The 17,347-nt window shown below is 41.8% G+C and overlaps 1 protein-coding gene across 3 annotated transcripts in view; it reads left to right on the top strand.

Annotated features, from left to right (window-relative positions):
- SVOPL (SVOP like) overlaps positions 1-16,868 on the top strand; it is a 60,682-nt gene extending 43,814 nt beyond the window's left edge. For 2 of the 3 annotated variants that reach the window (XM_053609327.1, XM_053609326.1), the window contains 2 exons: positions 13,725-13,838; positions 15,571-16,868. In XM_053609327.1, the coding sequence (XP_053465302.1) occupies positions 13,725-13,816 (92 nt within the window). In that variant the 3' untranslated portion in view covers positions 13,817-13,838; positions 15,571-16,868. Of the gene's footprint in view, positions 1-13,724; positions 13,888-15,570 lie in introns of those variants that run through there. The other variant, XM_053609328.1, reaches the window with a different exon arrangement.
- The last annotated feature ends 479 nt before the right edge of the window (positions 16,869-17,347 follow it).

Genomic DNA, 17,347 nt, shown 5'->3' with positions numbered 1-17,347 from the left:
TGCTCCAAGCTGACAGGTGGATTTGGTATGATTGCTGTGTGCTAATCAGTCTGCCTTCCCTTTGAGGTGGTTGTAAAACTTAAGCACTTATCAGAATTACTAGAGTAACTTCATAACTGAAAGATTCCTCGACTCCACCCGGAGATGCTGATTCACTTCGTTCTTCCTCTTCTCTCTTTCCCACCCTTCCTCCACCCCTTTCTCTCCTTATTCTTTTGCACTAAAACAAGCTGTTAAACCAGTTAAAGTAAAATGTTTACATATATCACTCAGTAATATGCTTCCACATTTGAATGACTCTATTAAGTCTAATACAGATGCTTCTTTTAAAATGAATGTCTTGCTGGGTGCGGTGGCTCATGCCTGTAATCCTAGCACTCTGGTAAGCCAAGGCGGGTGGATTGCTTAAGCTCACAGGTTTGAGACCAGCCTGAGCCAGAGTGAGACCTACCTCTAAAAATAGCCAGGCGTTGTGGCGGGTGCCTGTAGTCCCAGCTACTCGGGAGGCTGAGTCAAGAGAATTGCTTGAGCCCAAGAGTTTGAGGTTGCTGTGAGCTGTGATGCCACAGCACTCTACCAAGGGGGACAAAGTGAGACTGTCTCAAAAAATAAAAGAAAATAAAAAAATAAAATGAATGTCTCAAGACATTTAGTTGACAGAAACCAATGATAGTAGAAATAATAGGAGTCATGAGTATGTGGTTCAAGGAAACAAAAAAGGGGAATTTTACTGTTAAAATATTAAAGACTCACTTAAATACAGAGGGACCAGCACAAGGTCTCTATCAGTAAGTCAGGGACTGCCTCCTTCCTTATTCTGGGAAACTTTAAGCAGTCTGAGGCTGTAGCCCTAGCTGGGTGTCTTAATTAGTTCAGGCTGCTATATAGCAAGTACTGGGTGGCTTATGAACAACAGAAATTTGTCACAGATACGGAGGCTGAAGTCTGAGGTCAGGCGGCCTGCATGGCTGGGTTGTGGTGAGGACTCTCTCCCTGACTTGTAGATGGCTACCTTCTTGTTGTGTCCTCACATCCAGAGAGAGGTGGAAAGAATGCTGTATGGTCTTTTTCTTTCTTTCTTTCCTTTTTTTTTTTTGCAGTTTTTGGCCAGGGCTGAGTTTGAACCCGCCACCTCTGGCATATGGGGCTGGCGCCCTACTCCTTTGAGCCATAGGCACTGCCCTGTATGATCTTTGTTTAAAGAGCGCCAGTCACATTCATAGTCCCATTCATGAGGGCTCCACCCTCATGACCTAATCACTTCCCCAAAGCCTTGCCCCCAAATGTAATAATGTACCATCACATCAGGAATTAGGAATTCAACATATGAATCTTGGAAGGACACAAATATTCAGTTCATAACACCAAGCATCCCTGGATTCGGTGGTGTGGAACTGCTGGTGCCTACAAGGTTCGTCCTTCTGGCATATCCACAGCTGTGGGCTTCACCCTGGGTTTGCAGCGCAGGCCCTTGCAGCCCCAGGGTGCATGGCCAAGCTGTGAGGGGTGCAGGGTATGAGTAACACAACCAAGACCCCTCCCTTGAGGCCACACCTAAGATGGTGTCTTGTCAAATGAGACAGTCTAGCATGTAGTCCCAGTTCACAGAAGGCCAAGGCAAGAGGATTGCTTGAGCCCAGGAGTTTGAGGTTGCTGTGCACTAGGTTGATGCCAGGGTACTCTAGCCTGGGGCAACAGGTGACTCTGTCTCAAAAAAAGAAAAGAAAAGCAAAGAAAACCACCAAAAAGAATTCAATTAATTATAATCTATATTTGATGGTATAGAATTGAGGAATTGCGAATAACTTTATTCCAATCAAATGTTCAACCAACATTTATTGAACTCTTGAACTCTGTGCCTGGCATAGCCCTAGTTCTCTTTATTTGCAATAGTCAATAAGTCAGACAAATTGCCAGTGGCGTGCTGGAACTGGCCTGGACAGGCTTGTGAAATTTTCAGTAAAATTTGCAAACTGGTTAACCTCACATTGTTTGAAATTAGCCACAGTGGCAATTGGTATAAATCAGAGCTTTTGGTCTTTTGAGAACTGGCTGTCACTTGTTTGGCAGCACACCACCACAGGGTGCCTGCCCTTGAGAATCTTACAATCAAGTTGGGTACTTTAGAAATATGCAAGTAATTTAAGATAATTTCAGACTGTGATTAGTGCTTCAGAGGTAATGCAATGAGTAAAAGGAGTGACAGGCTTTTCCAGGCCAGTCCTTTCTCTGGAAAGGTGACGTGGCAGTTGCGATCTGAAGTAAGAGGAGCTGACGGTAGTGTAAAGGGAAATAGCATTGCAAGTGGGATGACAGGTGGAACCCGGGCCTTGCGGTGGGACAGGGATTGGTGTGTTCCAGGAATAGAAAAGAGCCGAGTGAGCCCAATGGAGAGAAGCACAGAGACAGAATGTACCTTCCAGGCATATCAAGGACTTTGAATTTTATCTTAGGAACAGTGGGGAATAATTTAAGAGTTCTCAGATGAGAAATATGACCTGTTCTCCTTTTCTAAAAGATCACTTTGGTTGCTATAGAGAGTAAATTGAAAGGAATCAAGGGAGAACAAGCTTGCAAGACTAATTTCATGTTGCCATGAAATTTGTTGACACAAAAAGAGAGATTTCCGAATTCTGAAAGTCTTTCTATGATGACATAAAAAGATATTGAGAAAGATAGTAAACCTGATTGCATAAAATATTTTCACAGGAAAAAAAATTGACTTTCTTTTTTTTTTTTTTTTTTTTGAGACAGAGTCTCATTCTGTCACCCTGGGTAGACAAAATAGCTCACAGCTACCTCAAACTCTTGGGCTCAAGAGATCCTCTTGCTGCGGTTTTTCTATTTTTAGTAGAGATGGAGTCTTGCTCTTGCTCAGGCTGGTCTCGAACTCCTGAGCTGAAGCAATGTGCCCGCTTCGGCCTCCTCCCTTTCAATAAGGATGAAAGGTAACTCCTTATCTTCTAAGGACCTCAAAAAATCCTAATTTAATTGTCACAGCTGCACAATGATTTTGTTGTCCTGTCGAATGTCTGGCCTTCTCCTGAAGCACTGAAAACAATGAATCAGTCCATAGGTGGCACAGAACTTCACAAGTTAATGGGAATAAAAATATATCCATTTAATATTTTCATAAGTGATTTCCAATAAGTAATGGACTTACTGAGAAACTGTATGTTGTCAAAGGTAAACAAAGCCTGGCACTGGTGAAAGCGATATGGACGGGTTTTAATCTGTACCAACTATTGTGGAAGAGAAATCCTGTGTGAGCTGAGCTCGGCTCCCAGTTGTAGGGAGGTGATCGGGTGTTTTTAAGGGAGAATGGGGTGGTGGGTGGCAGAGGCCTGAGCAGAGTCAGGGAAGTAAAAAATTACAAATATCTCTAAGGGGTGTTGGTCCACGTGAAACCCATCTGGGTTTGGTAACTGCTACTTGTCAAAGTTGGGCTCCTGCCTTCCCACAGTGACTGGGGGATGGAGGCCCTGTCTGCAGGTGTTGGCTGGAACAAACAAATTCTTCTGGAAGCCTTGAGTTTTCTCAGGCAGGTGCTATAGGGTAATTAGGGTCATCCTAGGGATGTGGCCTTGGCCTCTTACAACTGTGTTAGTGTTTGTTCAAGTCTTTAGGCCAGGGCTGCACAGTGGCTCATGGATGTAATCCTAGTACTCCGGTAGGAGGACTGCTTGAGCTTGGGAGCTCAAAATAAGTGAGAGCAAGACCTTGTCACTACTAAAAATAGAAAAAATTAGCTGAATGTGGTGGTGTACACCTACTGTCTATAGTTCCACCTACTCGGAAGTCTAAGGCAGGAGGATCGCTTGAGCCAGGACTTGGAGGCTGCTGTGGGCCATGACTACGCCATTGAACTCTGGCTAGAGGCTGCAGTGAGCTATGATTATGCCACTGCACTCTGGATAGGTGATAGGGCAAGACCTTGTCTCAAAAAAAAAAAAAAAAAAGTCATCCCGCTAAGGTTGAGGCCTAGTCAACAAGAAAGCTCACAGAAGCAAGGCTCCTTTGGTCAAGGAGAGGATCTTGTGACTCAAATATGTTTGTTCTTATTTTAAGTGACAAAAGATTTCCAAAGGCGACTTTGACCACACGTGATGTTTTCCTTCCACATTGAAAACACAAACACTTACAAAATAGAATTAAAATTCTCTACTTAATGTTTCATCACTTAAGGATAACAAATACACCTTAATGAGGCTCTTCTCATATATTTTTCTATGTATATATAAACACACATATATATTGTACCTAAATTATCCTGGTTTACAGACAGTACTTTTTATAACTTACTTTGCTACACCTATGTTGCAGACATTATTTGTGTCTAAAGGGCTTAAAATAAGCCCTTTTAATACTGGAAAATATTTTACTGTATGTATACTTCAAAAGCTATGTTTTGATCAGTCAGTTCTGTATTGTTGAATATCTAACCTATTTCAGATATTTTTCTAACATAAGCAACAGTAATGAGGATCCTTGTGCTCACATTTTTATCTAACTATGCAATTATCTCTTTAGAGTAAATTCCTAGAAATTGAATTGAAGGTCAAGGGTCTGCCTGCTCTACATTTTGGCACATGGTGGTGCTATGGTGCTCTTTGGGGAGCTAATGCATGAGAGCCCTGTTGTTTCAAACTGCTGCCAAATGGCTTTCTTCATCTTTCATCTTTGCCAATCCCACAGGCAATAAAAATGATACTTCTTTGTTATTATAATTAGTATTTCTCTTATTAGAAATGGTACTGAATGTTCCCTTCATATTTTAATTGAGAATTTTATCTTTTTTTAGCTTGCCCATTCAGACACTTGCCCATTTTTCAGCTTGGTCTTTAAAACATTGATTTGTGGAGGGCAGCGCCTGTGGCTCAGTGAGTAGGGCACCGGCCCCATATACTGAGGGTGGTGGCCAAACTGTTCAAACCTGGCCCAGCCAAACTGCAACAAAAAAATAGGCGTTGTGGTAGGTGCTTGTAGTCCCAGCTACTCAGGAGGCTGAGGCAAGAGAATCAGCTAAGCCCAAGAACTGGAGGTTGCTGTGAGCTGTGACACTATGGAACTCTACTGAGGACAACAAAGTGAGACTCTGTCTCTATTAAAAAAAAATATATATATATATATATTTTTATAAATATATAAAAATCAAAGTGACAAATCTCTTGTCACTTAAAAAATATATATATTTTTTAATTAAAAAAAAAATGTATGAAGTGAATGCATGCCACATTCTGACCCAGAAATCCCTGCTGAGCCCTCTTTCAGGCCATTGGAGTTTATTGAGTTGCAAGGTCTGATGCAGCAAACAGCTTTATGATTTCCCAAATGGCTAGCTGATTGTCTCAACACTATTTATTGAAAATCCATTTTTACTCATGGATTAGAAGTGTCAGTTTGCTTATGTTTCCACAATTACTTGGCCTATTTCTAACTCACTATTTTAGCCCATTGATCTGTCTGGTTTTGTCACTGTCACATTCTTTTCATTATCCTAATGAGCTTTAGAGCACATTTTCAGAACTGTCTGCTCAAAGCTCACCTCACTGCTCTTCTTTCTCAAATATGCTTTAGAATCATTTAGTTGTGTGCTGCCTCCCGTGTCTGCCCAGATCCTATTAAGATTTTAATTTTTAATCCATTACATGTATTAGCTAACTTAGGAAAAATGGACTTTTTTTCTTACAGTGCTGTCTACCTAAGAACAAGATTTGTTTCTTCATTTGTTCAATTTTCCTTCTGTGCCCCCTTGCTGGGATTTTATTGTTTTCTCCAAATAGATTCTGTACATCTTGTTTATTCCTAGGCATTTCATGGCTTTCTGTTTTCGTTAAAGAGTGTTTTCTTTCATTACAACTTCTATTTTAACATCATGAATAGTCATCTGTATTTAGAAGGCTATTGATCTTTTTGTTTATTGACTTTTAAACAGCCAGCTTCCAAATGTACTCAGAATGGTTTCTCATTTGAGTCTCTGGAGTTTTTTTGACTTAAAATTGCGTCTCTCCTGTGATTTCAGTCTATCCCTTGGTAATGAATGCTTCTAGTCACCATTTTAAGGTGTTTTGGAATCCACACCTTAAAAACTGTGTACTCAGCCCTGTTGGCTATCTCTCTCAAGCCAAAGTCCTCCAAAAGCTTCCTTCTTCTCCCCATTTCCTATTGTCCCCTCACCCCACCCCCTCTAGTCTGTTGGTGCCATCTCTATGCCACCACAATTAGTCTCTGCAGCCTCCTTCCCTCTAACCCCAAAGGCCATTTGCATCTTTCATCTCCCTCTCCCTCCCTCCACGTAGATGACTGCTGGCCACACACTCCCCATGGCACCGCTGTTCCCTCTGCTGGTTTCCAGGAATTGCTTTCTGTGGGATTTATCCCACCTCTGTGGCTGCTGCTGCTCAGTCTCTTGTGACACATCTACTTCAGTTTTATTATTGTAGCTTCCTCCCTCCCTTCCCTTCTTTCCCTCCTCTCTTCGCCCCTCCCCTCCCTCTCTGTCCTGTCACTCAGGATGGAGTGCAACGACATGATTATAGCTCACAACAACCTCAAACTCTTGGGCGCTAATGATCCTCCTGCTTCAGCCTCCCAACTATCTGGGACTGTAGGCACATACCACAATGCCCAGCTAGTTTTTGTACTTTTTGTAGAGATGAGGGTCTCACTATTTTGCCCAGGCTGGTCTCAAACTCCTGGCCTCCAGCAATCCTTCCACCTCAACCTCACAAAGTGGTGGGATTCAGGGGTGAGCCACCACGCCTGGCCTGTTGTGGCCTTTTTATTTTTCAGTGCTAGACCCTTACCTTTTCTTTTTTTGTTTTGTGAGACAGAGTTTCACTTTGTCAGTCACCCTCGGTAGAGTTCTGTGGCATCACAACTCACAGCAACTTCAAACTCTTGAGATTAAGTGACTCTCTTGCCTCAGCCTCCCAAGTAGCTGGGACTACAGGCTCCCGCCACAACGCCAGCTATTTTTTTTTTTTTTGAGAGACAGAGTCTTGCTCTTGTTCAGGCTGGTCTTGAACTCATGAGCTCAGGCAATCCACCTGCCTTGGCCTCCCAAGTGCTGGAATTACAGGCGTGAGAAACCACACCCGGCCACCTTTTCTAATTTTATCACTTGTTTTCATGATTTTAGTTACCAACTACATGCTCAGGATCCCACACTTCTGTCTCTGAATGAGGCGTTATTTCTGAGCTCCAGACTCTGGCGCCTCATCAGCTTCTTCCTGGGCCCACTCCTTTCCCACAGCTTCCGTCAGTGCCTGGCAACACCATCTCACCTGCGGGTCATCCTTCTCTCCTCTCTCCCATCCTCACAGTCAGTCCCCGAACCACATGGCTCTAACCTCCTGTCCACCCCAACCTGTTCATCTTACTGCCTTCTGTCACCAGCAGCACTCTGGCTGGACTCTGCTGGGCTGCTGAGCTGACGTCCCACCTGCATCCTCTCATCCCTCTTCAGCTCATCTTCCTCACTGGACCTGCAGGTCTTGCCGTGCTCTTCCCCACAAAGGCCAAAATCCTCTCTGTGGTTTACAAGGGTCCACCAAGCAGGCCCTGTCTTAGCTCAGGCTGCTGTAAGATACCATAGACTGGCACAGAAATTTATTTCTCACAGTTCTGCGGGGGCTGAATATCAAAGTGCAGCATGGTTGGGTTCTTCTGAGGGCCCTGGTCACTGTCTTCCCATAGTGTCTTTTCTTCCTGCAAGGGCACTGATCCCATCCTGAGGGCCCCACTCTCATCTCATCTGGACCTAATCACCTCCCAAAGACCCCATGCCCACATACTATCATAGTTGGGGCTAAGGCTTCAAAATCTAATTGGGGTGGGGGGCATAAGTAAGTGTTCAGACTATAACAGAGCTTCATATGCACCCTTTCTCCATTTTTTTAGCTACGATCTGGTTCTCGTAGTTTACTAAGAGTAACACAGGTATATCCTCTTTACACTTTCTCTCTTGCTGTTTCCTCACCCTGGAGACCTCTTACCCTACCCCATCACCTCTGTGTAGTCACGGATTCCTTATTTCCTTAGGAAAGCACTGTGATGCCCTAGCCTAACTCTGGTCTCCCTGCTGTGAACTCTTATGGCACCTTGAACTTTTCCTTCAAATCATTTATCAGGTTATAATCATCTATTTATTTGCTATTTAAAATCTGTCTCTTCCAATAGGCTTTAATCCCTGTGACAAGTGGGGTAGTACACATTTTGCTAATTTTTATATTCCTAGCTTCTACTACAGTTCCTCCTAGAGTGGTTTGGCAACCAAAACATTTTGCAAATTATGATTGTAACTGGCTACTTTTGTGTACAGAAAACCAACCAGGCACAGTGGCTCATGCCTGTAATGCCAGCACTGTAGGAGGCTGAGGCAGGAAGAATGCATGCAGCCAGGAGTCTGAGACCAGCCTGGGCAACATAGCAAGACTCTGTCTTTTATTTTATTTTATTTTTTTGGCCGGGGCTGGGTTTGAACCCACCACCTCCGGCATATGGGACCGGCACCCTACTCCTTGAGCCACAGGCGCCGCCCAAGACTGTCTTAAAAAACAATCAGCCAGGTGTGGTGCCTATCTGTAGTCCCAGGGGTGCTCTGATGCTGAAACAGTTGCATCACTCGAACCCAGGAGTTTGAGACTTACAGCGAGCTATGATTGTGCCACTGCACTCCAACTTGGGGAACAGATGAGACCCTGTTTCTAAAAAAATTTTTTTTAATTAAAGTGTCAAATGTAACCTATAAGTTATCACAAGAAAGGAAAAATTCTCTGTTAATTCCATTACCAGAGATAATAGTTCAGGGTATACTGTTTCAGGCGCTTTGGCATACATGTATCTTATCTCTCTGAGCATATCTGTGTATCAGCAATATTGTACATGCATAGATGCATATGAATATTTGCACATCTGTGCACATGTGTCTATATAGTCCCAATAGTATCTATGGTCACCTGCAGAGGTGGGTGGACTCTCCCTCTCCAAAGTTTGGTTCAGATGTTGGGAGACTGATGATACCACGCACACACCATGAAGATATAACAAGTTTTCTTAATTAGAGGCCTCTCAAGCAGATCAAAAATGGCCCGAGAGACAAGGGAAAGTGACAGACCTGGGTCTTTAATGTGGTTGGGGGTTTCAGGGTACAAATCCCCACGTATGGGCAAGGAACCCTAACCCAGGCCTAGCAGGGTTTAAATCTCCTGCTGACATCAAAGGAAGGAGCACCCAGGCCTTCCCATCAGTGTGCTCAGGGGTTGGGGCACAAGGGGGGAAAGAGGGATGAGGCTCAAAAGCTCTCAGCAAACATCACATGGAGTCACGCGTCTCTTTTGTGTGTCTACATTTGTGTATGTATGTAGAAGTGTCTGTGTAAACACACATCTGCATAGTGCAGCTACCTTTTTCACTCATCTTATTCTGTCAGCACATGTAGACCAACTTCTTTTTAAGTAGGTGCATAGAGTTCCACTGCACAAATGTGCCCTTATTAGCCATTGATGAATGACATGTTCATTTCATTTATTTTTGCTACTTACAAGTAATGGGACACTGATATTATACATAACCCACCTTTGTACATATGCAACTATTTTTTTTTGTTTTTTAAGGATACACAGTTTTGATGGATTGCCCAGGCTGGATTCCAATTCCTGGGCTCAAGTTTTGCTCCCAGATTAGCCTCCTGAGTAGCTAGAATTATAGGTGTGTGCCACTGCACATGGTTTATATGCAACTATTTAAATTATTTAATATAGAGTCTTTAAGGCTTTGTATGTTCCAAACACTATATAAAACATTCAAGATCCTAGATTCTTTGAAATTGCTTTGTAGTGGAGAAGCAAGACAGGGGACAGTTAAACAACATGTCAGATATGATAATGTTATGAAAACATAAAAAACCAGGGAAGGAGATAATGGAGGGGTGGCGAGGGCGGGCCTCTACAATAGGACAGACACATAGGGAGTTTAGCAGCATGTCTGAGGGAAAAGCAGAATTTTGTAGAAGAAATGTATAATCAATCTTGTTAAATTTTATATTTTTTAAAAAATGTATGTACTTAATAATTTATAAGTACATTTTCTCCACCACATATTCCCATTTTCCCCTGCTCTGGGTAACCACTGTTTGATTCTATGTACTTTTTCTTTTTTAGACCCCACGTGTGAGTGAGATCATCCATTTTTGCACCTGGCTTATTTTACTAGACACAGTATCTTCCAGGGTTAGCTATTTTGCTCCTTCTAGCATTTCCTTTTTAAAGGTTAAATAATATTCCATTGGATGTATATACCACAAGTTCTTTTTTGGCTATAATAATGCTGTCATGAGCACAAGAGCACACATATCTTTATAAGGGGATAATTTCCTTTGGGAATATACCCACTAAAGGAGCTGCTGGATCATCTGGCAGTTCTATTTTTAATTTCTTGGGGAACCTCCATGCTAGTTCTCTTTTTAACACCGAGTCTTACTACCATGTCACCCTCAGTACAGTGCTGTGGCTTCACAGCTCACAGCAATCTCAAACTCTTGGGCTTAAGTGATTCACTTGCCTCAGCCTCCCAAGTAGCTGGGACTACAGGTGCCCACCACAATGCCTGGCTATTTTGTTTGTTGTTGCAGTTGTCATTGTTGTTTAGCTGGCCTGGGCCAGGTTTGAACCCGCTAGCCTTAGTGTACGTGGCCAGCGCCTTAACCACTGAGCTACGGGCACCAAGCCATCATCCTTGTTTCCATAATGGCTGCACAGACAGTGGGTTCCCTTTCTCCACATTCTTCCCAGCACTCCTATCTCCTGATAACCATCCTGACAGATGTGAGGCGGTAACTCACTGTGGTTTTAGTTTTCCTTGCCCCGGTGACTACTGATGTTGAGCACCTTTTCATGTTTAACATGTCTTCTTTGGACACGATGTCTGATGTCTCTTCGTGTCCATAAACACATTCTTAAGCATCCCTGTTTTTCATCATCACTAAGAGGATAGTTTTTTTTTTTTTTTTTGAGAGTCTCACTTTGTCATCCTCAGTAGAGTGCTATAGCATCACAGCTCACAGCAACCTCCAGCTCTTGGCCAAATTAGAATCAATATTTTTCCAAATTAATTTAAAAATCCTAATAGGATTTTGATTTTTATTAGAATTATAGATTACTTTGGTAAGGATTACATTTTTACAAGACTGCATTTTTCTAAAAAAATAATTTTAATTTTTATGAGCTTAGTAGATATGAGTTTCTTATACATTTGTCTTTTTTTTTTTTTTTGTTGAGACAGGGTCCCACCCTATGCCCCTGAGCAGAGTGCAGTGGGCGTGGTAGCTCACCACAACCTCAGACTCGGGCTGCGGGCACCCGCTGCCTCAGCCTCCGGAAGCCGCTGGGATTACAGGCGCTCGCCGCGGCGCCCGGCTGGGTTTTTCCATTTTTTTCACGAGTCGGGGTCTCACTGTCGCTTACATTTGTCTTTTTGTTTCTGTTACCTGTGTCCTAAAAATATGTTGTATTTTCATTCCATTCGAGGTAGTTTTCATTTGTCTTGAGGCTTGACTGATGGATAATTTAGAAGAGTTTGTAAATTTTGCCGTTGCCTTTATTTCTAGTTGATACTAATCAGAGAATACCCTCTTTGATTCCAATTCATTTTAATCTTTTGAGGTTCATTTATGGCCCAGAATGTAGTTTATCTTGGGGGAATGTTCAATGGGCGCTTGTGTAGTACTCTGCTGTTAGGTATCCTGCAAATGTCGGTCAGATCCTGGCTGACGGTATCAGGAAGTTCTTCTATGCTGATTTGCTATCTACTGGTTCTATTAATTATTGAGAGAAGTACTGAATCTCCAACTATCTATGGATGTGTATTTCTCCTTCCAGTTTTTGCTGAATTCTTTAGAGACCAAGGCTGAGTGTGGTGGCCCAATTGTAACTCACTGTAACCTCAAATTCTTGGGCTGGAGCAATCCTCCTGCCTCAGCCTCCAGAGCAGCTAGGACTAGAGGCTTGTACGTCCACCCACAGCTAACTTTTTCAGTTTTTTGTAGTGATCTCCCAAAGTGTTGAGATTACAAACATGAGCCATTGTGCCTATGCCTCAATGTATTTTGAAGCTCTTCTGTTTGGTATACAACCTTCAAAATTAGAAGACAAACAAAAAAACCTTTAGGATTGCTATCTTCTTGTTGAATCAATCCTTTTGCCATTATGTAACCTTCCTCTTTGTCCTTGTTTTGGGTTGCTTTTTACAAGTAGAGGCTTAAGAGCTCTCTTTCCTTTTGATACACTGAATCTGGAGTGGCTCCTTTAAATCTGCATTTTAACAAAATTCCCAAATGATTTTTATAATCAGGTATTACTCAGAGTTCTTGCTTGCAAACAACAGAAATTGACTTTGGTGAACACAGGTAGAATTCGTTGGAAGAACACCCAGTAACATCTAGATTGCCAGAGTCTTGCTATGAAGCGGATCCTTGTGTCCCTCTAGGAAAGGCAAAAAAGTCTAGGCAGTTCTCCTTGCCCCTTGCTGGTGGTACAGTTTTATGATCTAAACTCAAGCCATCAGGGTCTTACAACAATTAGGACTTTATATTTGATACAAAGTAGGGATACTTTCGAATTCACGCTGCTGGCGGTGAGAATTTTGGTGTCCAGTAACAGAATGGCAGCAGTGACAGAATGCAGGCACATGCTCATCGATAGCACGACTGGGCCTTTTTTTCCTTCTCCCCCTTTCTTGAGCCTGGTTTCCCAGCCTTTTGGCAATATACACACTCACATGATACACAATCTCCTGTTTGGGGGAAATTGTAATTTATCTTGGGAGACAAAAATCAGAACTGTACCCTATAAAGTACTAGGGAGGTTAACATCACAGGTTCTGTGTGCGTGCTAAGTGGAATCATTCACAGTTTTGGACTAGGTTACCTAAAATACACAAGTTGGAGGCCAAGTGGTAAGAACACTGATGTGCTTCAGGGACCCATATGTGACTTTGTAGTTACTCAGTATAGGTTCATCTGTAAAGTGAATAGGTCAGACTAAACCAGATAGTTTCTAGGTCTTTCCAAATTACAACATTGTGACTTTAGTTCTTGTGAGCTTAGTTGACGACTATCAAGTGCTTGGCTGTCTGTCAACTTTGACCATAGTCCTGAGGAAACTGAAGTTAGAGTAGAGTCTGACCTAGTCATTATCTGGGGGAAAAGACCCAGGTCACAGGAGATATATATATATAGAGAGAGGGAATGGCAGAAATTTATTCTTATGGTGGAAAAATTGATGCTGAATAGAAAATTTTGATTGTTTTTCATAGATGAGGCATTGTGAACAGAGATAAGACACATGAATGATTTTTTCAGAGACCCAGCAATTACATTTCTTCAAAAACCAACCTTTTGCTTCATCCTGTCAGATCTGAAGGGGGGGATGTTTGGCACAGAAGGTACAACATATAGTGAGAGGGTCAGAAGTTATGCAAGCTAATATGAAAGGGTGGGAAAACCCAGACTCAGACTCGCTCTAGGAAAAGCCTAATGGGTGGGTACAAAGGGAAAACTCAAAGCAAAACACACATACACAAAATGTCCCCACTAGCTTGATACAAATAAATCAGCCAGGAATGTATAACCTGCAGGGCGTCCGGTGAAGGGAATCCTTTGACATTAAATACCAGTTTAGAAGTGATGGGGCATGTAAATCGAGCCATTCTCTTGTGACTTGCAGGTTCTCATGAGTGCCTCATTCCTGGGAGCCCTGTGTCTCTTTTCATCCGTCTGTGCCATATGTGCCATTTCTGCATTTACTCTCCCCATTGAGACCAAAGGACGGGCCCTACAGGTGAGCGATGCAGGAAACTCTGCAGTCTTCACAACTACCACTATTTGCCCAAAGGAAAAAACGCTGGGTTTCCACTCTATCCTGCATGTAGCTTCCAGCAGCACTGAAGTTCCAGCAGCTAATAATTTATGTACTGTAAAACTGGGGTTTAAATAACAGGGACTAAGACGAATGGCAGTTGTTGGGGTCTCACTGGTCTACTCTTTCACTTTCCTATCTGGTTCTGAGCACTGCTACTGAGCTAAATGTGGCTGGCGAAGCTGAAACAACTATGTGGCATGCCCTGGGGATCATGTGGGCTTTCCTGTTTGTCCAGCGTCCTCTCCCCCGGTACCTGTAAGAAGAGTCACTGTCTGCAGTTGCTGTCCAATAGCACATAGTAATAGCAGGACAGATTGTTCACTACATTTTGCAAAGTATATAAAGGGATACCCCAAAATTATAAGGTGTGTTCCCAGGGGCAAAGTTGTAAAGGCTCTAGAGGGCCTCTTCTACTCCTCTGCCTTTATGGTTGGATTCAGGGGAAGAATGGTGGTCTCCCAAGTGCAGGTGGTGGGTCTAAGGTTTTCCTACGTTAAGCACGAAGCCTACAGGGATAGGGGGAGTGGTTGGCCCTGAGCTATCTCCTCTAAACAAGGCTGTAGTCACGATGCTTCTGAGGCTGAATGAGACTTGCTCTCTCTTCCAGTCCTACTTATAGTAAACAGTGTAGACACAGTATTAATTCTGGTACTTTAGTGTTTTGTGATCTGTAACTAGGTACAAGGCAGGCACTCTAGAGTAAAAAACTAGGAGGGACTGACATAAGCCCTTTAAAATCTTTAAGGTAATATGCATTTTAATCAGATTAGATGACCTGTCTCATAGTTGTGAATTTAGGGCTTTACTTGCAAAGCTGACCCACTCATTGAATGCTTCCTTTCACTCCTAAACAAAAGGGTTACCACAACCCTCACACAAATGTGGAAACTAAGGCACAAGGAAGTTACAGCTTGCACTATGTATAAAGTACACACTAGTACGTAGTGGGGCTAAAATTCAAAACACACTGTAAATTAAGCTCTATTTCTACTACCTTAAAGCTTTTGTGATTTAATTTTAATATTACAAATAACAGTAAGTGTAAAAGAAACCTGGTTCATCATCTACAGATTTCCAACTCATCACCTTTTAATGGGGACTGGGCCTTAGCACTATGGTGAAATGATTTTGCACATCTGTTTACAGCTTTTTAAATATCTTCTTAGAACCTTCAATGGGTAGGTTCAACTGTACGGGCACAGAGCCCTTGCTGAGTCTGCCACTAACACACATACACACCCTACCTCACTGTTAGGAACGCTTATCCTACGAAACCATCTAATGATGGACAACAATCAAATTTTTAGCAATCTTTACAAGAACATTTCAAAAATTTTAACTTCCATACAACACAACAATAATTTGGGTAAACCAACCTGGTTAGTAGTTTAAATCTATTTCAGAACTACCCTAAGAAACTCATTTTAATGAGCCTGGTAAACTAAAAGTTAAAAAAACTCTTTAAGGAATATTTTCTAAATGATGTGTAAATTGCATAATAAAAGTAGCATTATATATCCAAATAGAGATAAATGCTAGGATCTTCCTTATACACTTTATTATAGAACTTCTATTGCTAGATTCTAGTATTGGATGAACAAGACCTTTTAAAAAAGAGTGTACTGATCTACTAAATCACTTCTTTTTCCAGCAAATTAAATGAAGACCAGCAAAGCTGTGTTTACCAGATGAGAAAAATGCATTTTATCTTCAGAACTGTGGCACATTAAAAAAAGTTAGTTTTATTTCAGTATGCTACTTGGTAATTAATAAACTCATTATGTATTTTAAAAAAAGGCACACTGGGAATGAGGTAACTTTATGTCTCTTCCTTGAGAGACAATATATAAAGAACTACTTTAAAAAAAAGATGTGAGTGGGAGACGGTGAGGGAAGATGGTTTTTCTTATTTTAACCCTTACATGAATATATACTAAATCTTAGACAAAACATGATATTCTTCCATGATGTTTGTAGCTAGAGTTCAAATGAAATTCTACAGCTAAGCCCAAGAACTTGGAATGTTATCATTAAAACTTTCAAAACACTGTGAATAGTCATCAATTTCAAATTTAAATTACGGCCTCTATTAATAAAAACTGCTTATTCATAAAAATGCTTAAAGTGAGTTTTGCGTATAATCACATACATTGCCTATTTTTACTCTTAATTATTTCATGGGGACAATCTTTGATTCCCATGATGTGATAGGAATTAAAGAATATAGCAAGCTTTCCTACATCATGTAACTATGGGCTTATATTACTGTGCTTTGCAGATATAGGATTTTTTTCTTAGAGGTTTGGGCTCAGCGCCTGTAGCATAGTGGTTATGGCTCCAGCCACATGCACCGAGGCTGGTGGGTTCAAGCCCAGCCCGGGCCAGCTAAACAACAATTGACAACTGCAACAAAAAAAAAAGCCAGGCATTGTGGCAGGCGCCTGTACTCCCAGCTACTTGGGAGACTGAGGCAAGAGATTGGCTTGAGCCCAAGAGTTTGAGGTTGCTATGAGCTGGGATGCCACAGCACTCTACCCAGGGTGACATAGTTAGACTCTAACAAAAAAAGGTTTGTGGAAACCCTGTGTTGATTAAGTTCACCAAAACCATTTTTCCAACAGCATACGCTCACTTCCTTGTCTGTCACATTTTGGTCAATCAAACTTTTTCATTATGTATGTTTCAATGATCTGTGATCTCTGATGTTACTACTGTACCTGTTTGGGGATACCACAAAATGCACCCATAAAAGCAAACTGTATACATGTTGTATATTCTGACTGCTCCACCAACCTGCCAACACAACAATATTAAAGTTAGGCTATATAAATAACCATACAATGGCCTCTAAGTGTTCACCACTCATATCTCTCTCCCTTTAAATCAAAAGCTAGAAACAATTAAGCTTAGTGAGGAAGGTACACAGAAAGCTGAGATAGGCAGAAAGCAAGGCGTTAAGTTGAGACTACAAAGGTAAGAAACAAAAAGTGCTACTCGGGTGAACACACTAGAGACAAGAAAATGAAACAGCCCGTTGCTGATGTGGAGAAAGTTTTAAGGGTCTGTATGGATAGAATCAGTCATAACATTTCCTTAAGCCAAAGCTTAATCCAGATCAAGGCCCTCACTCTCTGTAATTCTACAAAGGCTTGCTTAGAGGTAAGGAAACCACAGAAGAAAGGCTGAAAGCTAGCAGAGGTTGGTTCATTAGATTTAAGGGAAAAAGACATCTCTATAGGTTCACCTTGAACTTTTATGCTTCAGCAAGTAGTGAAGGTGGCTGTACTGAACAACAGACTTCCAACATGGACAAAACATCCTTCTATAGGAAGAAGATACCATCTATGGACTTCCCTAGCTAGAGAGGAGAAGTAATTGCCTTGCTTCAACTTCAAAAAACAGGCTGATTTTCTTGTTAGGGATTAATG

This window comes from Nycticebus coucang, chromosome 11, assembly GCF_027406575.1.
Source record: "Nycticebus coucang isolate mNycCou1 chromosome 11, mNycCou1.pri, whole genome shotgun sequence".
In the NCBI taxonomy this organism is placed as follows: domain Eukaryota; kingdom Metazoa; phylum Chordata; class Mammalia; order Primates; family Lorisidae; genus Nycticebus; species Nycticebus coucang.
This window is presented reverse-complemented; position numbering and strand designations above follow the sequence as displayed.